General features: G+C 42.9%; 7 protein-coding genes across 8 annotated transcripts; 5 read left to right on the forward strand and 2 right to left on the reverse strand.

Annotated features, from left to right (window-relative positions):
• Nucleotides 1–5933: 5933 nt before the first annotated feature.
• On the forward strand, nucleotides 5934–7118 carry LOC119545854 (GILT-like protein 3). Its single transcript, XM_037851829.1, has 3 exons — nucleotides 5934–6245; nucleotides 6574–6876; nucleotides 6939–7118. Exons 1-3 carry the CDS (start codon nucleotides 6000–6002, stop codon nucleotides 7050–7052), a joined length of 663 nt encoding a protein of 220 aa, XP_037707757.1. The 5' UTR covers nucleotides 5934–5999; the 3' UTR covers nucleotides 7053–7118.
• An 830-nt stretch (nucleotides 7119–7948) lies between these two features.
• Nucleotides 7949–9239, forward strand: LOC119555424 (GILT-like protein 2). The gene is made up of 4 exons (XM_037866795.1): nucleotides 7949–8102; nucleotides 8164–8328; nucleotides 8663–8956; nucleotides 9013–9239. Exons 1-4 carry the CDS (start codon nucleotides 8043–8045, stop codon nucleotides 9115–9117), a joined length of 624 nt encoding a protein of 207 aa, XP_037722723.1. The 5' UTR covers nucleotides 7949–8042; the 3' UTR covers nucleotides 9118–9239.
• An 874-nt stretch (nucleotides 9240–10113) lies between these two features.
• LOC119563031 (eukaryotic translation initiation factor 3 subunit D-1) lies at nucleotides 10114–12802 on the forward strand. The gene is made up of 4 exons (XM_037876231.1): nucleotides 10114–10451; nucleotides 10581–11216; nucleotides 11631–11923; nucleotides 12070–12802. Exons 1-4 carry the CDS (start codon nucleotides 10253–10255, stop codon nucleotides 12622–12624), a joined length of 1683 nt encoding a protein of 560 aa, XP_037732159.1. The 5' UTR covers nucleotides 10114–10252; the 3' UTR covers nucleotides 12625–12802.
• Nucleotides 12803–13385: 583 nt separating this feature from the next.
• LOC119553627 (spaetzle-processing enzyme-like) lies at nucleotides 13386–14702 on the forward strand. Its single transcript, XM_037864101.1, has 3 exons — nucleotides 13386–13467; nucleotides 13589–14204; nucleotides 14276–14702. The coding sequence occupies exons 1-3, from the start codon at nucleotides 13386–13388 to the stop codon at nucleotides 14700–14702; spliced, it is 1125 nt and encodes a 374-aa protein (XP_037720029.1).
• Nucleotides 14703–15236: 534 nt separating this feature from the next.
• Nucleotides 15237–17835, reverse strand: LOC119545811 (spaetzle-processing enzyme-like). Of its 2 annotated transcripts, none has more exons than XM_037851696.1 (3): nucleotides 17601–17835; nucleotides 15798–16395; nucleotides 15237–15726 (listed from the first exon to the last, which is right to left on the reverse strand). In XM_037851696.1, exons 2-3 carry the CDS (start codon nucleotides 16343–16345, stop codon nucleotides 15297–15299), a joined length of 978 nt encoding a protein of 325 aa, XP_037707624.1. In that variant the 5' UTR covers nucleotides 16346–16395; nucleotides 17601–17835; the 3' UTR covers nucleotides 15237–15296. The 2 variants fall into 2 exon arrangements, with proteins under 2 accessions (XP_037707624.1, XP_037707623.1); XM_037851695.1 differs by lacking the exon at nucleotides 17601–17835 and adding an exon at nucleotides 16582–17148.
• LOC119545810 (spaetzle-processing enzyme) lies at nucleotides 17288–19746 on the forward strand. Its single transcript, XM_037851694.1, has 4 exons — nucleotides 17288–17443; nucleotides 17833–18228; nucleotides 18919–19228; nucleotides 19294–19746. The coding sequence occupies exons 1-4, from the start codon at nucleotides 17368–17370 to the stop codon at nucleotides 19718–19720; spliced, it is 1209 nt and encodes a 402-aa protein (XP_037707622.1). The 5' UTR covers nucleotides 17288–17367; the 3' UTR covers nucleotides 19721–19746.
• Nucleotides 19747–20008: 262 nt separating this feature from the next.
• On the reverse strand, nucleotides 20009–26393 carry LOC119545809 ((E3-independent) E2 ubiquitin-conjugating enzyme). The gene is made up of 10 exons (XM_037851692.1): nucleotides 26256–26393; nucleotides 24738–25352; nucleotides 24298–24560; nucleotides 24030–24234; nucleotides 23651–23903; nucleotides 22843–23587; nucleotides 21827–22784; nucleotides 20791–21733; nucleotides 20509–20727; nucleotides 20009–20452 (listed from the first exon to the last, which is right to left on the reverse strand). The coding sequence occupies exons 2-10, from the start codon at nucleotides 25167–25169 to the stop codon at nucleotides 20244–20246; spliced, it is 4227 nt and encodes a 1408-aa protein (XP_037707620.1). The 5' UTR covers nucleotides 25170–25352; nucleotides 26256–26393; the 3' UTR covers nucleotides 20009–20243.
• Nucleotides 26394–26532: the final 139 nt, after the last annotated feature.

Raw genomic sequence — 26532 nt, forward strand, 5'->3', positions numbered from 1 at the left:
ATGGCTATTTGCATGGGTCGCATAATTATGCACCATCACTCTAAAGGCAATTTGTTGGCCAGTGTGCTAATGTGATTAGAGACCGATGGGTAGAAGTGCCGATGGATGTCGAGTGGAGTTCTGTTCTTGGCCACTTGTTGCTCAACGCTTCAAGAGCCAGAAGGAAGTTTCGAGTGTCGTAAATTATTCGCTCTCTGTTTCCGCTTCTTGTTATCAGATGTGTGGGAACAAATAGAAAACAGAGATGCACTCGAAAAAATCACCTTTTTTTTTTAAAGAAAAAACAAAAAAATGTACTCAGAATATAAAAATATCTATAACTTGTTTGATGACAAGGAATTTAAATCTTCAAATCTAGTTTTTGTCAAATTGTTGCCAAAGATTTGGGATTATCTTAAATTTATTGAAGCCAATCCTAACATAATTCTTTATGAATAGACTGACATTTACTTTTTGGGAAGACAGGTTTTCTCAATATTTATGACTTAGTTCATCGAAACTCTTTTTGGTAATATACTAATGTTAGGTGTTCCATCAATTAAGAACAAGCAAGTTATTCATAACCATGAAGAAATATATGTAAGACCATTTCTTTTAGTAAAACTTGTAAGTTGTTAAAGAAATGTATCTAAGACGCAAAAGTGGGTTAAATTATCTATGCCGTTGCCTAACTTTTAAGGGTTTACCTCAGTACATTGCTCCAAGTGTGGGCCATGTTTTCTATTTGCTGTTTGCTTTTCCACTTGCTATCCACGTTTGTATCTGGTAGAACGCTTTGCTCGCCACTCAATCCAATTAAAAGCCGAAACCATCTGTCGTCGCTGCCCTAAAAAAATAAAATAAGTTTGGTACAAAGCTCCCGGCAGAAGTGCCCCCGATTTGAGTCAAGTGTTATTTTGGGCGCTTTGTGTGCGCCACAATTATACGACAATTATAAATAAACGCCTAATACCTTTATCTAGCCGCAGGGCGACGTAAGTCAGCCCAGTTTAGAAGGTGTCGTAGTGCCGCTCTAGCAGATATCTTTTTTTTTTTGTCGGGTACCTGAGTATCTGTATCTGGACAGGGGCCAAGATTTACGAGTTCCGACGGAGAGTGCGTCATTTTGCCGGGTTATTGGCATCGGAACTAACTGTTTTCGGAGCGATCATTGCCTCTCACCTTTCGGCCGGCTATTGCACTCAATTACCAGGTGGCATAAGGCACATAGATGGGAAATGGAAATGAAAATGGAACTTTACCGCACACATGAGAACCCGTTTTTACCGCCCAGCTAGCCCTCAACTCATCTGTCGGAACTTGGTCTAGATACATGCGAAAAAGCGCATAAAGATACAAGATAATGTTCTCTCTCCGCCGAATACACAGATATGTATTTTGAACTGGATCTGTATCTGTAACATGTAAAATAAGAACAAATGCAAGTTGTGAAATTTTTTTTCTATGAATCCCCAAATCTATCCGGCGGGCAATTTGGAATGTCAAAGTTGACAACTGCATGGTACATAAGTGGAAAACTATGAGATTTATTTGCCTGCAACAGCATGTGAAAATGTGCATTTTCGGCATTCGCGGTATTGTGGCGTCATTTTTAAGGTCCATGCTTGGTTGCATGTGTAGCAAAGCTTTGTTGACGATACTCTACGAATTGGCCAAAGGCATTTTGATTATGTTGTATTTAGCAGTCATAAAATTATAGAAAAAATAACTGATTTAATGAGTGGTCATTTTGTAAATTGAAAGGGTAAGCTGAACTGGTTGGTGAAACAAGCTAGTTGAACCACTTGCTAAGCCGATTACTTAAGTCAAAGTCAAAGAGTTGGATGGTCAGGTTGAAAGTTGAACCGGACACATAAACAGGAATGTTGAACAGGAAAATATATCAGGAAAGTTTACAGAAATGTTGAAAATTTTACAAGTTTACAGAGGATTGTCGTGAAAAAATAAACATGATTGGGGAATTAAGTTTTTCAATATGGAGAAATGGATGAGTGGGCAGAAAAATGTTTGTATAAGGAAGTAAGGATGGTAAACCTGGTTGTGGAAAGGGGAAATTTTTGTTTTCAATATAAAAAAAGGGAAAAACAAAAAACTAAAAGGTTTAAATGGGTTCCAAACGTCTTTCATTGCCTTCGAGGTCATTTTTACAAAAGGGCCTATAAAAAGCAATGCCAAGTATCTAATAACAATTGTAACTTCGTTCAACTGGCAATTTGAAGCTTAGAGCCCCTAATCTCTTTACAACCATCTTGCTGCGATTCTCATTGCAGACCGCAGAGCATCTGGCATTCGATTGCCCCAACCATCCGCACTCTTTATAAGGCTTTTGCACGCGAGCCAAGACGAACCAGACGCTGATGAATATCATCATCATGTAATACCCGAGAAATGTGTAACGATGAGGCAATGCCAGCCGTAGTTGGATTATGATGATATGCCAGGGAGTCGGGACCCGGTCCCGAACCGACTTGTAAAAATTGACAATGCTAATGGGGCGGCGGAAATCGGGCATTAGCCAGCCATAATTTGCATAGGAAATCGGCTGGGATTCGGGATGCACAATTAGATGCCCAGACACGTTCCGTTCCCCAGACGTGGATGCGAGTTCGCTGGGCGGCTTAAGTAGGAGATAGAGGTAGAACCGATCCGTTGACCGCTGGCAGCATATAACGGGGGACCCAATGGAACCACTTTGGAAATACCCGATCCGATCCCGATGTTGCATGACAGCCGCAGACGGAGAAAGGCTGCGGAAAAAGAGAAAAGAAATGATATGCAACGAAATTTCTTCCTGGCCGGTCTGGCCAAAAAAAAAAAAAACTGCAAAACTGGTCCACCGTGACCCACTAAGGCCTCTCTTTACTTTTTACTCGAAATTCAGCCACCGAATGCCGACTTTAACACCACCATTTGCCACAAGGTGCAGACGGACCCGCTCTCTTTTTTTTTAAGGTGGAGTTTCCGTGAGTCACGTTTGCTTCTTACTTCCGTTAATTGATTTTAAAATACCAGGAGCACTCATCGCACGTATTTTTAGACCATGTGCAAAAACCTTTGTTCGCAACTTTCACTTTGCTGAACAAGTTTAATCGACGGAGGAAGATAAGATTCTTGAATAATACATTTTTAACAGTGTGAGTTTATTGAGTATATTTTAATTGATGATGGTGTTTTAAGTGATGGGAAAGTTTTAATGCTTTTTTTCAATATTTATTAACGGCGGTCCAATTTTTTTTTTAAACACAAGGGTTAAGAGTTGTGGCCCAATGCGTTTTCGGCAACTGAACAAGATCAACAAAAAAAGACAACAATAAAATACAGCTAGCACGGCTTCATTGGTTTTGCGGCTAAAATGTTGCAACAAGAACAGGCAATGCCACAAAACTTGGACAGCAAAGAAACACAGTCGAATTCAAGACTTAAAAGTCGAAGGGTTTAATACACTGGATTTGTGTTAAATGCTTGGAACTCTTTGTAAATATAAATAAAAATCGAACTGGTATTTTAACGTTCTTTATCTCAAGGGATATGAGCAGAAAATCTCCAAATATAATAATACACATTTAGTTTCTTAAGTAGGTTTGGAAAAAATATAAATATTTTTACCACAAGACTAGCTGTAAAATCTGATGCTCCAATTTCCCAAGATTCCCTTATAGACCCTATCAAAATCTCATAATCATTGCTTCACCCACTTTTGGCCAAACTAATAATACCCCTTTTGAACCATCATCGAAACCCCAACAAAGCAACCGAAAACTTGCGAATCTATAAAAATGCAAATTAGAAGAGGCGAAGAAGTAACACAATAAACGACTCCAGAAACTGGAACGAACTAAGACTGTGATTCAGAGACTTAGACTGCGACTAAGACTCCAATTTCGGCTCCGATTTGGAATCAGATCGAGGAACCGTAGATAAACGTTACTTGTGCTATTGCCTCTGGCGAGCCAGAGAAGCGTTGGCGAGGCTCTGTGATCTATGGGTTGGCCAGCCCAATTGGTCAAGAAGCAATTTGGGTTAACTGCAGCTGCAACACGCTGGCGATCGGGAAAAACTTTGGCCAATTAATTGTGCGGAAATCTGCGAGGCGCGTCATAAAATACTGTCGCTTTTTCATCTTTCTTTCAGCACCGGTCTTTGATGGGAAGTCGCTCCTCTTGGATGGATGGTGCTTTTACTAGCCTTGCACCTGCACAATAAACAATACGATGGTGCACAGAAAGAAAACCTAGATTAACAACTTATTAATATAATTTAAAATTCAAAACATACATTAACCATTGCAATGGCCTTTATGTTTTTTTTTGAGCTATAGAACATTTCTAGAAAAAAAAGTTTCCATCAGAACATTTATAATTTCAACATAATATAATAATATAAACTTATCAAAAAATTTCAGAATGTTGGAAAATTATATAAATGGGAAAATGTATTAATTCAGAATTTTCAAAGTAGGTAAGGATTGTTTTCTACCTTTTTTATAGTAGTTCTTAATGACGCTATTAAATTGAAACAATATTAGTATCAGTAATATAAATAAGCTATGGTCAGATTAAAGATTTACTGGAAATATCTTTAGGCAAAGAAGCTGTTACTTTGTGGATTTTAGAAAGGTGACTCTTCCTGAATATTCATATCAAATTGGACATGCATATTGATTCATATTGATTATTCATAGATGTAACTTTAATGGCTCGAAATCTAGTTAGACCTGATCTCTTTCTTTTTTCGCTGTGCAGGTGGCCGGAGGCATTCTTGCGTGCAAACCTTGACCATGAAACACGCTCTGCGATGAGATGACGTGCCCATAAAAGCGGTGGGCAACAATCCCAAACATTTTCCTGGCAATTAAGAGCCACAGAAAATTAGTAAGAAATTGAAATTGCTCAACTCACGTCTACGTTGGTGGACGAAGTGCTGCGATGGTCAATGGCATTCGCTCGCCAGCGGGTTGTGCAAGCCAACTTGTGCGACAGTTACATCTATATATGCGCCACAAATAACTGGTTTACAGGCCGAAATACAAAAAAAAGAAGGGTAAAATAATAATAAACAAAGCAAAAACACCGTTTTGGACCGGCCTCCAAGGTATGCTACCCAAATGGAGACATTGCCGGTCTGTCAATTAGCAGCCGGGCGACATGACAGTGCACTGAACTTGTTACGCTTAAATTGTTGATAAGCCCCAAGTTTATGATTTGTTAATGCCCACTGAAATGTGGCAATCGCACGCTTTTGGCCATTAACCCATTTCCAGCCAGGTTCTAGAGGCATACCAAGTGGCCTAGCTCGGTTTTTCATTTATATTTATTTTCATTTTCCATTTTAGTTGCAACTTCTGTCCATAATCAATTACAAATTAAAAGCCAAATTCATGCGCTAACTGGTTTAATTCAATTAGTTTAATGGTTGGCATCATTAAAATAGTAACTTTATTTGATAATTCGCTGCACTTGACTTTTCATGCATTTCATTTCCGCTAAATATTTTTTTTAAATTTAACTTGTTCTGACACGTACATATAAAAAACCATAAATCAAACATTTTGTAGATATAGACCTTTGTCAACACGTAAAGCTTAAAATAGGTAATACTCTTACTCGTGTGGCTTTTTAGTAACAGTTGTGTTAATTATACAGTATAAACAAAGTAAATATTATATTTAATCCAAAATTCCCCTCCTATCTGAGGTCCCGAGGTTCAGTGGGTTAATTTGTATAATATGCTCGGTCAGTCTGATTAGAGATAAGAGGTATATGGTCATGCTACGATATTTGCGGAGAGTAATTGCTCTGTTGATGGTGGGCGAAATGGGAGAGAAAGAACCCAAATGGTGGGGAAATTGGGAGAGAAAGAACCCCAATGTTTTATATAGTATAGGCTATACATATATTCCAAGTGGATGGGATAGAGCGGCGCATGTGAAATGGGCAAATCGAAAAGAGCAGTTGTGTTTGGCTTGTGAGGCTGCCCAGAGCGGATAGCGAGCGCGGACGATGAATAAAATATTTGGAGTATTGTGTGCCCTGTGCCTGCTGCTTATTTTGCCCACGTCCGGAAATGGACAATACCCGGAAAATGCACAATCCCCGGAAAATTCCAAGCTCCTGGTGGCCATCCACTACGAGGCCCTGTGTCCAGACAGCATGAACTTCATCCGCCGCCGACTTTACGATGCTCTAAATGACAATAACTGGTGGTCCGTCACCGATCTGAAGCTATATCCATTTGGCAAGGCGGGGGTGAGTCAATCACAATAAAAATCATGTTGTGTACTGTTCTATTTTCCCCCATAAAGACACTCTAACCTTGGAATGCCATTTCAATTTACTCTTGGCTCATTCCAAAAACATTTGTTTTAACAAAGTCTATAGACTTATGAACAAAGCATTAAACTCAAACGAGTACGTATGTACATATTTATGTAGTCCATTTTGACATCACTCAATCTTGAGTTCTAAAGAGAGTAAAGTAAATCTCTTAGAGATGTATTTTGATTTCTAAGCTAAAATAATAAATATTATCAAATTATTTTTAATAATTCACGTTTTTTAATCTTTAATCTTTTAGTTCTACAACAGCTCAGGCAAAACGCAGGTGTACTGCCAACACGGTGAAGATGAGTGCGAACTGAATGCCCTGCACGCCTGTATTATTGAGACCCTGGATATTCAGAAGGCCTTCGATCTGATCTATTGCATGCTGCGATCCTACTCAAATGAACTGGATAAATGTTCCAGGAGCATGGGCTTGGATGTGAGCAAGGCCAGGGAGTGCAAAAGTTCGCGAACGAACGCCGAAATATTGGAGCCCTACGGCAGGGAAACCCTCAAACTTGAACTCTCCTTTGTGCCCAGCATTGTGTTTGAGAATGTAAGTTATTTATTTTACAATTTATAAAGAAATTCCAAATTGATTTACCAATTCTTTCCCAGAACTTTCAACCCTACGGACAGAGAAGCATTCGCAATAACTTCGAAAGGCATTTTTGTCAAGAGTACAAGAAGAAGTTCAACATTACACTGCCAACATGTTCCGCAATTTTGTAAAGGCTTTCGTAATGAGTAAGGTTTTTTTTATATGTGCCAAGACCAATAAAAAATAATTACACTTCACTGGTTAGTTTGTTTTTCGCTGACTCACATTGGAAAAATAGAAATTTAAATGTATCAGCTTATCAGGCGCATTTTTGTACACAGATTCTAATCGAGAACAGCTGTCTGGACGGCTAAAAATGAGATTAAAAGCCTGCTGCTCACTAATTGCCCACTGGGTTTCCGTAATCAGTTGAGGTTTTCGTGGGCTTTGTTTTGGACACTCACTCGTGTGGAGTCCCGTGGGGAAATGCTCTCTGCCCAGCAGGGGCGCCGACCACGGGGGCCCAAAAATAAGGGGAAATCTTTTGCCAGACGAAGCCAGTCGTTTATATATTTCATTTTCTCAAGTCGCTTTTGCTTTAGCTAACCGCAAAGATATTAGCCCAAAGTAGTAATTAAATGGGAACGGCTAAAGGCCCCACTACCCATTAATTCAATCAGCAAATATTTGATTTGCCCCATAAAATGCCTTGATTTATTACCGAAAAAAAAAGTTATTGTCAAATAGCAAACAAAGGAAGTCATAAAAATGAAAACTTTTTAAAGGTTAAAAGCGTTTACACAGGCTATCAATATTTATTATTTTTTTCATATTTTATTTAAAGCCTCATAATATATTTATGATCATAGTAATTATGAGGTGTGGTAAAAAAAAATTGGATTCGTTCAGAAAAGTTTTTAAATAAAAATTAAAAGTATAAAGCAGTCTTTGAGATATTATCATATAAGAACACAGTTGTTTTTACATTACAATATTTATAGAGAAAATTGAAAAGACCCCTTTTACTATTTTCTGACTACACCACTGCCCGCTTAGAATTTTACGCAACGCAGTGAAAACGCTGTGCATATCAAATCCAGACTTTATTTCAGTGTCGAGCGATCGCTGGCGTTGAGCGGCTGAATTTTTCAAGATCAGCTCGGAATTAAACTGAATTTGCCATGAGGGCGTTCGTCTTTGTTTGCCTGCTGCTGGGATGGGTGGGCGTGGCCATGCCAAGGGTAAGTGAACCCGTTGAGTAACCATTCCTAATTGCGACGATCATTGATCATGACTTTGCAGAGGCTGCGAGGACCACAGGCTGACCGACTGTCAGTTACCCTGTACTACGAGGCACTGTGTCCCTACTGCATGGAGTTCGTCACCACCCAGCTGAGTCCTTCGATGATTCGCCGGGGTCGACTGCCATTCACTGATCTTACGCTGGTTCCCTACGGAAATGCCAGGGTAGGTTTGCATTATCTTAAGTTAAAACAGTAAATTCTTTATGTAAAATATGGAACTCTACTTTTTCTCAAATAGCCCATAAATAACAAAAATCATTTTGGGAACTTAATAAAGTTCAAAGTAACCTGCATAATTTATTAGAGTCCCAACAAAGATAAATTTATTATAATCGGCTGCTAAAATTAAAATTATAGTTTTTAATATTTAAGAGGACAAACAAGTTGATAACTCGGTAAAATGTCTTGTCAAACGTCTACAGAAACCTGCTCAATTCGAAATTTGATAGCATCCATCAATCTTAATCCGCTTTAAAATCGCATTTAATCCCCTCCAGATCGACGACGACGGAAATGTGGACTGCCAACATGGGGAGCTTGAGTGCGAGTTGAACTCCTGGCATGCCTGCATCCTGGAGCACCATGACATCACCTCATCCCTGAAGCTCATTGCCTGCCTGATGAGGTTCAAGAAGAACAGGCTGGACAAGTGCGCTGACCGCTTGAAAATCGACGTTGCCGATGTCAAAAACTGCAAAAACACGCGGCAGGTTAACGACATTCTGAAGAAGTACGGCGAGGAAACAGCAAAGATCTCATTTCAGGGAGTGCCAGCCATTGCCTTGGACAACGTAAGTTCTTCTTATAAAACATTAGGTACTGTATCTCAAGACTCTTTCTTTTCTAGATTTATGATGCGAACCTATCAGCAAATCTAACTGATAATTTTGATTCAATTTTTTGCGCCTCGTATAAGGAAAAGTTCAACAAGAAGCTTGACAACTGTCAGTAAATATATAGAGCATTATTGAGGCCCTTACCTTCCCAGCTGTGTTCATTTTCGATTAAAATGGAAAGGTTATGTACGTAGAAAATAAAAAAATAAAAAATAATCACTGCTTGGTCAAAATGATACGAAAATATGCTGTTCTTATTGTAAGATTATGAAAGAGTAATACATATAGGGCATTGAGAAGCTCATAAATCATCTCTTATACAATTAAACTATTAAAGTTGAGTGAGGATATGGAGTTATGTGTCAAATAATTTCAGTTGATAAATTTCAAAATTGAAACAGTTTTTATTTCTAATTACTATATCAATCAACTTATAAATAAAACGTATAAATTCAAATAAATTGTCAACCTGTCTACAACTTAATAACTCGCTCCATTTTGGCGCCATTTTACCTTTAACAGACATGTTAAGATTTAACAGTGCCAGTTAGCGAATACACCCTCCTAAAATAGCGAATACACGCACCTGTAATATTTTATCGATGAGGGAGAGAGCTATCGAAATCGAAGAGGAAGAGAAAAAACAAATAAACATCAATGCTTAAAGATATCGATAATTAAAAATAAACATCTATAAAACATCGATACAAAAACTTGTTTTTCTTTTAAATAAATTAATAGAATTAAGAAGCGCTAACATAACTCTTTTTTGGTTTAAAACTAGGTTATTAAAATAATAATATTTTGTTTTTGTAATTAAAATCAACTTGTTCATCACATCTCGCTTCAGCCCTGTGTCCTTAACACTTTCCTGCAATATTTAAATATTGCCTTGTGAAGATTATCCTTTTTCTTTAAATGGACTAAAAAGGTATTAGTGGATGGAAATAATTATATGTATTTATTCTATAAATACCTACATTTCCTACACCACCAGTTAAATATCTAAAAATATGTTAATAGAGTTAGTAAAAAAAGATTTGTTTATTTAGTGATGTGATGAAACATCGATAGTCGCCAAAAACATCGATCGAAAATTTTAAAAACATCGACGCATCGATATATTTCCTCCCCTGCAACACGCGACGGTAATTTTTTGCACGGATTCTGTTTGGTTTCTGGAAAATCGCTGAATTCAAGCCGAATAGCAGACTGCAGACCCAAGCACGAGCTCCAGGAAAACGCCCCAGGATGAGCGAGACCATAAACACTGCGGCGCAGTTCCCGACCTTCGAGAAGCCGACCGTGCAGTTCAACGAGAAGGGCTGGGGGCCATGCGAGCTGCCCGACACGTTCAAGGATGTGCCGTACCAGCCGTTCAGCAAGAACGATCGCCTGGGCAAGATCTGCGACTGGACGAGCACCTCGAACAACGACAAGAAGTACCAGAGTGAGTAGAGCCCCTCCAAGAGGGAGTTATCCACAGCCCACCTAGCTTTCCGCCGAAAGTGAGGTTAGGTGCGTGTGTCGTGGCAATACGGGTAATACATGGCCTATTTCCATTCATCCGCTCCCGCAGACAAGTACGCCTCCAGCTTTGGCACGGGCAACCAGTACTCGTACTACCATGAGGAGGACGAGACCACCTTCCACCTGGTGGACACGGCCCGCGTCCAGAAGCCGCCCCATCAACGCGGCCGGTTCAGGAACATGAGGAACTCGCGTTCCGGCCGCGGCAGGAATGCCCGCGGTGGCCTCAACACCCACGGCATGACCACGCTCAGTGGCAAGAACGTGAAGGCCCGGGATCCGCGTCATGGTCGCGGCATGGGCAAGAAGTTCGGACACCGCGGACCACCGCCCAAGATGCGCGAGTCGTCGGTGGCCGTGCGCGCCGATTGGGCATCCATCGAGGAGATGGACTTCCCGCGACTCATCAAGCTGTCGCTGCCGAACATCAAGGAGGGCGTCGATATCATCACCTGCGGCACGCTGGAGTACTACGACAAGACCTACGACCGCATCAACGTGAAGAACGAGAAGCCGCTGCAGAAGATCGACCGCATCGTGCACACGGTGACCACCACCGACGACCCCGTCATCCGGCGCCTGTCCAAGACCGTCGGCAACGTCTTCGCCACGGATGCCATCCTGGCCACCATCATGTGCTCCACGCGATCGAACTACTCCTGGGATATTGTCATCGAGAAAGTTGGTAGGTGTTTAAAAAACAAGGAAGATAGAGTTATGGTAGGGTAAATGTTTAATATCATTTATTTTGGGAATAATGATTTATTTAAGATTTTGTTGAGCGATTTCAATTTTCGATTTAGTATTTTAACTTTTAACTTTAACTTTACTTTTGTAGTAAGTTTCAGTGCAAAAAAAATTTAACCAAATACGAGTAATTATATGCAGAGAGACGGCACAAAGGTTAACCGAAGATCTTAAGATCGAATTAAATATTATCATTATCATTCATAGCCTTTCGAATCAGCGCTAATAATATGTGTATCCAAATAAACCATAACAAATTTAAATATTTATAGAAAAGTACATATAGTAGATATGACAAATAATATTTTAGTATTAAATACTAATAATAATAATGAGACACCTTTTATTACAGGCGACAAGATCTTCATGGACAAGCGTGACCACACCGAGTTCGACCTCCTGACCGTGAACGAAAGCAGCGTGGAACCCCCGACCGACGACGACAGCTCTTGCAACTCGCCCCGCAACCTGGCCATCGAGGCCACTTTCATCAACCACAACTTCAGCCAGCAAGTTCTGAAGACTGGCGACCAGGAGGCCAAGTACAAGTTCGAAGAGGGCAACCCGTTCATAAGCGAGGACGAGGATATCCAAGTGGCCAGCGTGGGCTACCGCTACAAGAAGTGGGAGCTGGGAAGCGACATTGTGAGTATTTGTTTATGGTTACGAACTTTCAACTAACGAGAAACTAAAAATTTTAATTCCAACACCAGAACTTGGAACTCAATATTTTAAATTTGTATCTTGGCAAATAGTAGTGACTCAACAACAATTTTGTATATGTCCATTAGGTTCTGGTGGCTCGTTGCGAGCACGATGGTGTCCTGCAGACGCCCAGTGGGGAGCCGCAGTTCATGTCCATCAAGGCGCTCAACGAGTGGGACTCGAAGCTGGCCAACGGCGTAGAGTGGCGACAGAAATTGGACACGCAGCGCGGAGCTGTGCTGGCCAACGAGCTGAGGAACAACGCGTGCAAGCTGGCCAAGTGGACTGTGCAGGCTGTGCTGGCCGGGTCCGATCAGCTGAAGCTCGGCTACGTTTCCCGTATTAATCCGAGGGACCACTCGCGCCATGTCATCCTCGGCACGCAGCAATTCAAGCCGCACGAGTTCGCCACCCAGATCAACCTGAGCATGGACAACGCCTGGGGAATCCTGCGGTGCATCATCGATCTGGTGATGAAGCAGAAGGACGGCAAATACCTGATCATGAAGGACCCCAACAAGCCGATCATCCGTCTGTACGACATCCCAGACAACACATTCGACTCCGATGACTCGGACGATGGCGAGGGCGACGACGAAGGGTTCCAGCAGGTCTACAACTACGCTCACAACAAGATTTAGACGTCACGCCTCCATACCCCAGAATCCCTTCCAGTCTTGGGCTTAAGCCACAACCCGCTAAACATAACCACAACCGATGTCCTCTGAAGGAAAGGTCCTTGTTCTAGGCCATAGCTTAAGCATTTGTATTCGAGTTAAATTCAGCTATTTCCTAGTAAATCACAGAGGCAAAACAAAATATGAGCTTTACTTGCTTTCTGTCTAAAGGGGGGAATATTTATCTCATTTATTGAAATAGTCTGCACATTGACGGCTATAATTTGGTGATTTATATCCCCAGTTCCCCGTCCCATGTACTTAGTACTCCCGACATCTTTTTGATCGGACTTCAAGCTCCGACTGCTCAAGATGTTTTTACTTTGAGGAAATATTTCTGCTGTTTCAGGACGCACTTGGATGAATCTGCTAATAGGCGACAAATTTAAATGACACCCTGTTACTGGAATTTTTAAGCAACCACAATTTAAATTTCTATAAAAAATCAAATATTTTTTTAGCAAAATATAACTTTAAAAATCGAAGCAAAATAGGTATTATAAAAAATGTTTAAGACCGGTTCCGCTTAAATTATTCGTCATCGTGTTAAGCAATACATTGGAAATTTCCAAAGAAAAAGAGATAAAAAGGGAACAAGAACATGAAAAAAAACATCGTTATAAAAACTATGACATCGCCATCATCGCCCCGAAAACCTCCTATCCAAGAAACTTATAAATTCCGGCAGAAGAACGGAATTTCATACATTTATCAAACTTCAAAGAATGAACAACATGTTTCTCGGACCGAAAATTTATATTTGGCTCCTCGTCCAGCCTTTTCTCTTGGCTCATTTTGCTAAATCTGGTAACTATAATAAGGATTTGTTAAAAGTTAATTGAGTGTTTCCTGACATTTTTGTGCAGTTTAAAAACATTAGTATTTTAAAATTCAGAAAATTTTAAATAAACTTAATAATTTATGTAAGGATCAGCAGCGTTCGCGCAATGTCAACCGGATGAGCAATGCGTCAGATTGGACACTTGTTCCCCACTTATGAAGTTTCTAAGGCCCCGGGGAATGACGACTGCTGAGAGAGAAATATTTCAAAACCGACAGTGCGGCATAGACAATAGAAGCAGCGTATTATTGCACCAAGTTTTGATCTGCTGCCCGAAGAGCGGTGATGTCCTGCCAAATAATCAGATCTGTCACCAAACCCCGCCCGCTTTTCATGTTATAGCTGGAGAAGAGGCGCCTCTGAACGGGTTTCCCTGGATGGCCATGCTATTATACGCGAAAACTCATAGTTCTACGCAGGATACTGTACACAGGTGTGCGGGATCACTGATCACCAATCGCTACGTTCTCACCGCAGCCCACTGTGTGAACATAAATGGCTTGCAGCTCCGAAGTGTGCGCCTCGGAGAGCATGACACCTCCTCAAATCCAGACTGCGTCACTTTAATTAGTGGAAAGAAGATATGCGCTCCCCCGCATCTGGAAATCAACGTGGAGCTGGCCATCAAGCATGAGCACTACGTGGCCATTGAAGGGAAGCACTACAACGACATTGCCCTGCTGCGACTCCAATTTCCGGTTCGGTGAGTAATGATTAACTGTCTTTAAGTTTTTATTTGACTTACTTCACCAAGCCATGTTTTCATTTCTCCAGGTATACGAGTAACATCCGACCCATTTGTATTATTCCTAGCGATGATTTCTCGAATCCTTCCTTTGACAACTTCAATTTGCAAATTGCTGGCTGGGGCTCTTCGGATACGCAGAGTTCCAGCAATACATTATTGTATGCCAACATCCAGGGCAGGAACCCGGATGAGTGCTCCAGAAGCTATTCTTCCTTAGGGATAATCAAGGAGACCCAAATATGCGCAGGGGGTCAGAACGAAAAGGACACCTGTAAAGGAGACTCTGGCAGTCCGCTGATGGCCAAAATGGGATGGGCAGACGAACTCGTTTATTTAGCCGGGATTACCTCCTATGGTTTCGACCAGTGCGGATATTGGCCAGCAGCTTACACAAAAACTTCATATTATGTCAATTGGATACAGAGGAGTATGTCGAGATATGAGGAAAGCTAGGACATGTCAAATAAGCAATATCTTTAAAAAAAAACAATTTTTGTAAATTAAAAGGAAAATAAATTTAATTATATAAACATTTATAAAGGGAGGAAGAAAAATTCCACTCAAAAACAAGTCCTTCGGATTATTTTTATTTGCTATTGTGCCTCTTCTTAAAAATGATTGGCTTATATGTAACAACAAATGAAAAAGCTGAAACTTGGTGGGGAACAAAAAAAACACTCTAAGTCGTTGGCCTCTACTATCGAATACCCATTACTCAGCTAAGGGGAGCAAAGGAGATGGAGATAGGCAAGCAGCAAAGTAATTGTTCCCTAGATTGCACACAGCACCACTGCGCCACCTAGCGTCGATTCCTTTATGTGCTTATAACTTTATATTGAGCTTTTTAAATGTAGATGGATTTTGATAATCAAAACCAAATGCAATTTACACTTTTATAAAACGTGTGTACCGGAAGCCATATTCTTTCTATAAAATATTGCTGATGCCTAAAACATACAATCCCATTCCAAAAGAAAAGTCAATTGCTTCATGCGGGTTACATTTTAATGCCTTCCAATTAACATAAATGGTTTTGTTTATACTTAACTAATAGTGTTCATATCTTGACATACTCCTCTGTATCCAATTGACATAATATGAAGTTTTTGTGTAAGCTGCTGGAAAATCTCCGCACGGGTTAAAACCGTAGGAAGTGATGCCGGCTAAATAAACGAATTCGTCTACGCCCCATCCCATTGTGGCCATCAGCGGACTGCCAGAGTCTCCTTTACAGGTGTCCTTTCCGTTCTGGCCACCTGCGCATATTTGGGTCTCCTTGGTTATCCATAAGGAAGAATAGCTTCTGGAGCACTCATCCGGGTTCATGCCCTGGATGTTGGCATACAATAATGTATTGCTGGAATTCTGCGTATCCGAAGAGCCCCAGCCAGCAATTTGGAAATTGAAGTTGTCAAAGGAAGGATTCGAGAAATCATCGCTAGGAATAATACAAATGGGTCGGATGTTACTCGTATACCTGGAGAAATGAAAACATGGCTTGGTGAAGTAAGTCAAATAAAAACTTAAAAACAGTTAATCATTACTCACCGAACCGGAAATTGGAGTCGCAGCAGGGCAATGTCGTTGTATTGCTTCCCTGCAATGGCCACGTAGTGCCTATGCTTGATGGCCAGCTCCACGTTGATCTCCAGATGCGGGGGAGCGCACATCTTCTTTTCACTCATTGAAGTGACGCAGTCTGGATTTGAGGAGGTGTCATGCTCTCCGAGGCGCACACTTCGGAGCTGCAAGCCATTTATGTTCACACAGTGGGCTGCGGTGAGAACGTAGCGATTGGTGATCAGTGATCCCGCGCACCTTTGTACAGTATCCCGCGTGGAACTGTGAAGATTCGCGTATAATAGCATGGCTATCCAGGGAAAACCGTTCAGAGGCGCCTCTTCTCCAGCTATAACATGAGAAGCGGGCGGGGTTTGGCCACAGATCTGATTATTTGGCAGGACATCACCGCTCTTCGGGCAGCAGATCCGAACTTTGTGCAATAATACGCTGCTTCTATTGTCTATGGCGCACTGTCGGTTATGAAATATTTCTCTCTCAGCAGTCGTCATTCCCCAGGGCCTTAGAATCTTCATAAGTGGGTAACAAGTGTCCAATCTGACGCATTGCTCATCCGGTTGACAGGCTAGAGGATTTAATAATAAATTATATTTTTTTAACTACAAAGTTTTGAACTACAGATCTCGCCTAGGATAAAAGCCGCACTGTCAAATGATTTCTGGACTTATAAGGTTTTTTATATTTCTTCACAAACAGTAGTTAAATGTAATAAATTCGCCATTTTTGAATGTTTCTTGTAATGTGTAATTACCAAATACCAAAGCCGAGAGAAAAGCCTGAAGCAGAAACGAAATATAAACTCTTAATTCAAATAACATGTTAAGCCGTTGGGGATTAAAATTTAAATGAATTAGATTTCATTCCCCTGGTAAGTTTGTACCATTATACCATTATACCATTTTAATCTCCCAAATTGTAGACATAAACAAAAAAGACATAAAACATTTTAAAAAAAGCACTGATAACCATTTTAAATTTTTTTTTTTTTTTGTGTTTTACTTGCTTATGCATTTCAAACATTTAATCTATCATTGCTTCTGTAACGAAAGAATCAAGACACACTCATATCCGTTTCAAAAATGTATTCTTCAGATTTTTGTAAACATCCTGCTATATCAGTACAGCCATGTAATTTATTGTTGTTACTTAGCCATGGTTATATTTAATTTTTGACACTTTCGTCAATGAAATCGCCAGCAGAACAGAGCAGATCTGAATATACCAACTGCTCCATGATGGGGATACATCATTATCAAGTCTTGGGAGAATAACCGGTTGAGAGAAGATTGATCAGAGACGGAAGACTTCAAATGGTGGGGCTGCCCATATAATCCCCACTATGCTAATGCAAACATCTGGGAAAGTCCACCCCGTTCAATGATCGTTGTTGCAATCTAGAGCGTACTTAACCCGTTGCCATTAAAATCGGGAGATAACCCCTGCTTTTCTCAAGCAATGCAGTGGGAGCGCATTGGGTTTGAGCTGCCCAACAGCCGGACAGCTTGATTAGTATCAGATTGGAACCCGTAGCGACGAGATGGCAACTACGGAATGCAATTTTCTGCTGCTGTCACTGGTGGTCAGCGCATTATCCGGATTGGTCCTACGAGCAGGTGGGTGAGCTGTCCTTGGGAGGCACACACAGAAGCATACTTTTGAATTCTATCTTGCTTTTTTCAAAATTCTATACACTTTGTTTAATGAGTTTATTGTTTTATAGAATAATTTTATTGACCTGGACCTTTTGGCCCATAAGTTTGAACATTGTACCTAACTTTTATATCATATCAACATCGGTTGTTGTTTAAAGCTAAAAATGTGCAATCGATCTTAAAAAATTCTCTCTTATATTCTCTGCAAGGGCAAGTGTTTTTTCCAACTAAAATCAAGTTGTTTGTTATGATGAATTTATGCGTGTTAGATATCAATGGGAATATCTAACATTTTTGCACTGCCCGAGAACCGGTTAGACTGCATCGTAAACCGCGCTCTTCTCCTCCAGACTCGGCGGCCCAGATCAGCTTCGGCGCATGTACTCCACAGCAGAGCGAGGAGCGCGGCCAGTGCGTCCACATCACCAGTTGCCCCTTCCTGGCCGACCTGCTGAAGGTGGAGCCAAAGACTCCTGAACAGCGCGTCCTGCTCACCAAGAGCCAATGCGGCTTGGACAACCGAGTCGAGGGCCTGGTGAACCGCATCCTGGTCTGCTGCCCACAGAGCAAGAGGGGCGACATCGAGGACCCACTGCCCACGGCTCCCAAGGGGGATGAACAGCAGCCGGGCAATGTGCTACCCGGGAGCGATGACTGCGGATTCCTGTTCGAAGATCGCATTTTTGGTGGAACTGCCACGGGCCTCTCGGAATTCCCGTGGATGGTGTTGCTGCAGTACAAAAAACGTGAGTACTTAATCTACAGGGGTACGTTATCAGCATATATTGAGCAGATTACTTACCGGGGTCAATTCTTATCATTGAAATACAGAGATGTGCATTAGGGTGGTGCCAAAATGAAGTATAATTTGTACCCTTAAAAATTGTATTAAGTTAAAAGTACACACGAAAGCCAGTGAGAACTTAGACCCATTTCTAACCTTAACAACATATTAGTTTTGTTGAAAAACCCGTTTATAAAAAAATAGAGAGCAAAAAAGGCAATGTTTGGTTAATATATACCATACCTAAATTAAAATAATTTCATTTCAAAGGCAACAGTACGTATGAGTGATAAACTTTGAAGCAAATGCGCTGACCTTATTAAATTTCTATACACGTATGGATCGCCTTAATGTACATGCGCAGGAGTAAACAACTCACTATTCTATTTTTATTACTGATGAAAGTAATAAACAATTTATTGAACTTTGCTTTAATAAATAATTTAATTCGTTAACATTACTTTAAAAACATTTTAAATATATTGAAAGCAATTCAAAGAATATTCATGGATTTTCCCAAGGAAATGCGTCAAGATTAATATGCGACTTGATAACGAGCGTTTATTTAAAGGCAATAAAAATATATGTATATATTATAATGATCGTCATCAAGTTCCCTAGAAATATTTACCAAGTATTTGAATTTTTCCAGTTTTTTCCGAAACCTATTCTTTTAACTGCGGCGGCGCTCTGATCAACTCCCGCTACGTCTTGACCGCTGGACACTGCCTGGCCAGCCGTGACCTGGACCAGGCCGGCGTCGTCCTGCACAGCGTTCGCCTGGGAGAGTGGGACACCAAGACCGATCCTGACTGCACCACCCAGAAGAACGGACAGCGCATTTGCGCGCCCAACCACATCGACATCGAGGTGGAGAAGGGCATCATCCATGAGCAGTTTGCCCCGGCCTCGGTGGACCAAAAGAATGATATAGCGCTGGTGCGCCTCAAGCGGAGCGTCAGGTGTGTGGATCCTTATAATTGAGGTTATCCTGTGATTCCATTTACATTATCACGTTCTCCAACAGCTACACGAACTATGTGCGACCCATTTGCATGCCCACCGACGACATGATTCGGAACAACTTCGTCGATTACGGCATGGATGTGGCCGGCTGGGGACTCACGGAGAACATGCAGCCCAGCACGATCAAGCTGAAGATCTCCGTCAACGTGTGGAACCTGACACGCTGCCAGGAGCAGTACAACACCTTCTTCAAGGTGAAAATGGACGACACCCAGCTGTGTGCCGGTGGCCAGGCGGGCAAGGATACCTGTGGCGGCGATTCCGGCGGTCCCCTGATGGTGCCCATCAGCTCCGGCGGACGGGATGTCTTCTACATCGCTGGCGTTACTTCCTACGGAACAAAGCCCTGCGGCCTCAAGGGCTGGCCCGGCGTATATACCCGCACGGGGGCTTTCATCAATTGGATAAAGCAGAAATTAGAGGCATAATAAATAAAATTGCTAATTTATTCACATTTCTCGCATTGGGCTAGCTTACAATATTACGTACATGGTGCTGATCATGGGACGGGGTTAGACTAACTAAGCTAAGCTCTAAGCTCTAGTGGAATGCCTACAAAGATTCGTGTAGGCCAGCATCCACATTTATCGGAACAACACATTAAATACAACTTGTTTGCTGCTGGCCTGACAAAAAAAAAATATACAAATAAAACTTGACTAACTGAAATTACATGAGGCGGATCCATTTACCATTTTGCTTAGTTGCGCGCTATATATATATATAATTCAGCTTATGACATTATTATTTTTTATGTGGAAAACTAACAACCAATAACTTTAGGAAATTTCGTTTAACTAAAAGGCTGATTGCCAGCAATACGAGTTAAGAACAAATTCGAGATTCGAGATAGTGGCTACAAAACGCCAGGTTAGACTCCCAAGCGCAGGCGGCGAAAGTCTTGTGGTTCTTCTGATAGGCACCAATTTTTCACAGGCACGAGCTGGGCGCTCAGATCTCCTCGGGAGCAGCACGCGGCGCAGTTCCCATTCCCGCCGCGGTGCCATTTCGTTCATCTGTTGCCAGAGTGGCTCCCAAGGCAGTTAGCTCGCTCTCCAGTTGGCCCAAAACGCCCTTGACCGCTATGCAAAAGCCACGACTGCAAGGCAGCAGCGGAAATTCGGGCAGCTCGCACGGCGCCTTGTAATCCACGGGCATATCTATGGAATGGGATTATGAGTCATCCGACAAAATAATGTTCTTCACTGCGACTCACCCTTAATGCTGGTTATTCGCTGGCGCTGCGCCTCAAGGGAGTATTCCGACCAGGCCAGCATGCGGCCGTGCAGCTCGCTGCCAAACTCCTTAAAGTGCTCAATCAGTTCATTGCGGAAAACGAGCGGCGGATTCTTCAGCTGCTTCACCGTGGAGTGGGCTATTTTTATGATGGCCATCTCGTTGTAGACACGAGAGTTCTCATTGCCCAGTTGGGTGCCTGAAAATAACACCAATACTGTTTATTGCTGTTTTTTTGCATTAAGCCTGAATAGTGATCTACCTCGTTGTTTCTCGTAGCCCGCCTCGTTATAGTAGGGCTCATCGACCAGTATGAGTCCCTGTATGGAAACGAGCACTTGCAGCATGGTGCTACCGGGCAGCCACACCTCGTTGTCGCGTCCTGTCCAGGTGCCCAGTAGCGATACACACACCTTGCCCTCCTCGTACAAATTCGGATTGAGGCGCTCGGTGCAGTAGCTGATGTAGTGGCATACTGGCGGGCTCTTCGGATAGTCGCGCCCCATTTGAAAGTCGAAGAAGAATAGAGCATTTTGGTAGGGCGTACGCTGCGGACCCACCATCATCACGGATATCAGGTCCATGCGATCCTCGTAGGCACGGACCACAACTCCGGGGGGCAGAGATGCCTTCAGCAAGCGGTATTCCCGCTGCACAGCCCGCTGATATTGCGCTTTGTTGGCCGGGGTCACCTTATTGCTGATGAAGAAGTGGGCAGCTGGTGCATTGGGCAGCACTTGGAAGCAATTTTCGCAGACGGGAGGGGTGTCCGGTATTGCAGAGGGCGAGGAGCAGGCCATGGGACCGTCAATGGGCGGCAGTGACTCGGACAGGGCATTTAGATTCAACGGCTGCTCCATGGCCTCGTCACCCGCTGTAGTTCCTTTTTCCGCTTGTTCCGCATCATCATCGGCTACCTCGATGACTTCCTCGGCATCGCTCACCTCCTCCTTCTTGTCCTCCCTTATTCCAATGAACCCCTTCCTCTCTAGCGTTTTGCGGCACTTGTACATTTGGTCACTGAGCAAAAAAGAGAAGACCTCGCAGACGTCAACAGTGCGTTTACCGATGAACTCAATTTTGTCCTCCGTGGATCTTATATTGGTCTGCTTCGTATCTGAATCCTCAGCCAATTTGTTTTCGCTGTCTGGATTATTGGACTCGTCCGAAGTGTTTTCACCGCGCGAGTGGACGCCAGAATCATTCTGTAATGCAATGCAAGTTAAGGTTACTGCTTTTTCTCATTATCTTTAATAAATTACTAGACGATTGTCTCATATTCCGGTGGTATTACTTACTTTGAAGGGACTCTCGAACCCTTTGGCTATGTTTTCCCGCGCGGAGGCTAGTAGTTCCTTGAATTCGCTACGATACTTCTTAGTTAACTGATTGTAGGGGATTTGTCTTTCACTCTCAGTAAGATGTGTATTAAGGAACTCCTCTGATGGTTCTGAATACTCTTCCTCCACCTCCTCCTCCTGCCCCTCCTGACCCTCATCTTCCTCAGCGATCTCATCAGTGCTCTTTTTGCACTGAACTTCATCAACTTCCGTAGAGGACTTTCGCTTGGTAGGTGTCGATGTAGACTGGCCAGACGGAACCAGTGAAAAAGTGTCCAGTTCGATCTGGAGCGCTGATGAAACCTTGGTCATGACAGTCAACGTCTCTGGACTCGGCTCCACAAGGCCGTGGGCATTGCAGTCGGGACAAACTTCACAGGTTGAAGGCTTGATACCCACGATGTCCTGGAAGTGGTCTACGTGGAAAAAGTTCGTGCAAAGCTTGCGGTCCAGACCGCGGCCGTTTTTAAACACTTCCATGAGGTCGGTGATGAGATCAGGTTTGTGCTTGGGAGTCAGGATACGGAAGAGTTTATCTAGCCGAATCATTGCTTCCTCGGCCTGATCCATTCCAATTACAATCTGGTCTTCCTTCTCCAGAGCGCTGAGATTGTTCTCAGACTGCGTCTCCCACGAGTCACCATCCGAGCCATCCGATTCGTAAGCATCATGCTCCTGATCATTGTGGTTGATCTCGAACAGATCCTGTGGGTAGCACATGGTGATGTGACCCTTGGCCCACCAAACACGCACCCGTCCGTCGGGGTAGTTGTCGATCACCTGGCCAGCAGTTGAGTCGACATCCTCACCCGTAAAGTTTGACACTCGGATGACCATTGTGCCCGGTCGGTACTGGTAGTCGGAGTGATCCTTCAGGTCGTAAACGCTCAGCTCCTCTATATCTTTGCACAAAGGACTGCCATGAAAGAAAACATTACGATTCGAATTACCAAAATCGAGTACAAATTACTCACATTGGATTCTCTACAAGGGAGTAGATATTGAACCACATGACCTTGGCAATGCGTTCGTCGTGGTCCACGCACTGGATGACCCCGTAGTCTGTTGCTCCGGTACTGTTCTCGTTGGCCTTGCTTACAAAGTCGCCGGGAAAGAATTCATGGTTGTCCAAATGATGAATAGGATAGAGCTGCGTGGAGGGAATGCCAGTCTCAACGGATCCATCCTGCCAGACAACCGTCACCGAACTGTACACGACCAGCGTCTCCACCACGATTTCGTCACCGTCCTTGGGCGTCACCTCCTTCTTGGTAAAGGGCAACGTAATCATTTTCTTCATAGAGCGCATTTTCTTTTTAACATGTCGCCGCTTGCCAGATCGCATGGTTGTCCTGGGGGCCTGGGCGCCGGCCTCCGCAGCTGCTGTGGATGCAGCTGGCGGAGACTCTGTGTCCTCGGCGACCATAGCCTCCTTTTCGACAGCCGCCAAGGGTTCAGGTGGCTGGATAGGCTCTTCGTCGTCCTCCTCCTCAGTCCCCGATGAGAACACATCCTCTTTGCTGCGCTTACACGACTTACAGGCATTGTGAGAATGGTCTATCACCGGACGAGGTAGCCGCATCCCGATAAACTTTCCGGCTAAGCGCCGGAGCTTGGGCACAGTGCGTGAATTTCCACTACTGGAGGCAGATGAGTTTAATTTGCTAGCCTGGCTCTCCATCTTCTTCTGGGTTTGGAAAATGGGGACGTATTTCACCGCTGCAAAAGATTAAATATAAATTGACTGGTATTCAAAAGTCCCATTTATAAGAAATACGCTACCTTGCTCCTCTTCCCAGTCTGCGTATTTAATTAATAGATCACATTTTGAATATTTGAGGTAGAATCGATCGTGTATCTGCAGCACGTAGGATTCATAGATGTTAAGGCGCTTAACGTTGTTCAGATCTTCGCCCTTGATGGCGGACTTTGGATGCTTGAGGGGATCGAGGTCGTTGGCATTGTCGAATTGCGAGATGGCCCGGCAAGTCCAGGCCACATTAACGGCTGTGGTGCGAATGGATTCGACGGTGTACTGGAAATATAGAGTTATTATGAAGATCTTATGTAAAGAACTGTCCTTAAGAGGCTACGAAACAAAGGGAGCATTCTAATATATCAAAATTCTTAATTCCCTGAAAATCGATGTATATCATCTTACCACAGCACGACCCTTGCGGTTGACGATCGGGGTTATATCCGGTGTTAGATTCTTGACGCGATCTGGAGGCGGCAAGCGACCCACGACAACGTTGCCCGGAAAATATACATTGGGATTGAAGACCTCGCGGGCGCACTGGGCCACGGCATCCTTGAATTTGTGGAAGTCGTCGGAGGTGATTTCCAAACGGGCTCCATTGCAAGATCTGTATGGATAAGGCCATTAAATAGGGGGTTTACCAAAGGGGATGAGAGAGTATCCAACATACTTGAGCACGGCACACTCGTCCACTGTGAGGGTGGTGCCTATCCAGGTGCCCAGGCAGACGGGCACATCCCGGTTCCACTCGGAAATCGGACGCAGTCGCTCGGCGGGCACATTCTTGATGACCATCTTGGAGCCCAGCACAGTGACATCGGCGCGCACATTGACATCCCGCACGTAGCCCGCCTGGCCAACCAGATCCTTCTGTCCCGGCAGACGTCTCCTCACCACATCGCCTGGCATCAGGGTTCGATCTGCCAGACCAATCTGTGCATATGCCACATGGTTATTATTATATCACAGAATAAGAATCAAGGCAAAGAGAGGCAAACAAACACGTGTCGAAAGAACGTGAAGAGCAAACGCAAAACAGTTGTGAAAACAGTTATTTCTTTTTGGGGGGACCTTGGCGGGGGTTACATAACCTCAATGGAGTTTACTTACCGACCGTTCCGTATGCACCATCTCCTTGCCATCCGGATAGAAGGCCACGCGCACCTCGCCCTTGGACAGCACCTCATCGATCTCCTCATCCTCGTCGGAGGAGTAGGACTCGGACGTCTCGGTTACAACTCCAAAATGGACGCGACCCCGCCGATCGATGCGGAATACCTCGTCCTCGAAGAAGAACTGGCACTCGTTGTTGCCCACCTGGTTCCTGGACGGCACCTGGCCACCACCAGTTCGCCGGGAATGGGAGTGGGAATTTGTGGGATGCCGGGACTCCTGGGGCGGGGTCCTCGCCCGGTCATGTGAAGATGAGGGACGTCTCGGCTGAGGCGGTGTACGCGGAGCTCGCTTCTCCGGATCCTGCTGCTGCTGCTGCTGCTGGTGCTCCTGATCTGGGGCGGCAGCACCCGCCACATCGCTCAACATGTTACCAATCGTGAGCTGGGAACATGGAAGGCCGAAAATGTGTGTCCCGGATTTTTGCGAGGCGAACTCTCGGTTATTTGGTCACTAATAGTTCACTATATATCTATTCTATATCCGCCGACACACACACATCTAATTTACAATTTGCTCGGAAAAAAAAAACTATAAATAAAACAGTCGAATCTACAAATAAAACGAGAAACTCGGTGAAAATAATTTTGTGACTGAAAAACACCGGAGCTAGGCTTAGATAAAACAAGTAATTTAAATAATTTTGCAAATGTAAATAGACTGCAGATAAACTATTAATTATCGAAATTCACAATTCAATTGTAATTAAAGGGGTTTTTGTTGTTCGAATGATTGTTGGAAATTCGGGGGCGGTGGGGGTGCCGTTTTCGCGGGCCTTTTTTCGGCGCAGCGAAAACGACACGTCTAGGAGGTAACAGCGGGGGAGTTTTCCCCGGCCGTTGATGGTAACATTAATTCTGTCAACTAACAGAGGAGCCCCGGCGTATGCTCAATTTTTTTGGCGCACTGTAAAATTAAGTTTACGAAGTGCAAACGTAAGTGTAAGAAGGAGGCAAAATGAGATAAAGAGATAATGATAATGAGATAATGATATAACGAGATAGAGCCGTATTTGAGTTATCAGAAACATTAAGTTCTTTGGTTAATTTAACATTGGTTCTGTCAATTGTTGGGCGCCGCTGTAAACGTAAGTAACATTAGCGATGACTCAAACCGTGTATGTGACTCCGTTTACCGTTCTATACGACAGCTACAGTAAAAATACTATATAAGCGAAAAAAGCCCGCGAAAATTAAATCTGAAACTTAAAAATAAACGTATATAAGATATTTAATTCGTACCACGTTTTACTTCTTGTTCATGAATAATTTAGACGCCAAGAACTCTTCAATTTTTTAGCGCACTTAAACTGACCAGGATCAAAAAAGTGAGACAAACTAGCATTATCAATATAAATGGCAAGGCAAAAACAATGCAAGTAAGCATTTTAAATTTAATTCTTCGGTAATTCCCCAATTGTGTTACGTATGTGTGTATTTCCGATGTTTAACTCACCGCCTTTGCGTTGAATACCAAGTCAGTATAATAAAAGTTTATGTACGTATCTTGATTTAGGTTCTATTATTCTTCGCCAAAATTTTTGTTTTGTTCCAATTTAATTTTCTTCTTATTATGTGACAACTAACTCAAGGCATGGTCCGACATAGTTTTATTGGACCAAGATAGTTTCACTAACCTATGTACAACACTTGTTGTTAGGCTGGTAGATTTGAGGTGGCGATTTAAAATGTTTTTTTAGAAATGCAATGGATTTTTCCCTAACTTATGGCCT

This window comes from Drosophila subpulchrella, chromosome 3R (genome assembly GCF_014743375.2).
Source record: "Drosophila subpulchrella strain 33 F10 #4 breed RU33 chromosome 3R, RU_Dsub_v1.1 Primary Assembly, whole genome shotgun sequence".
Taxonomy (NCBI): Eukaryota; Metazoa; Arthropoda; class Insecta; order Diptera; family Drosophilidae; genus Drosophila; species Drosophila subpulchrella.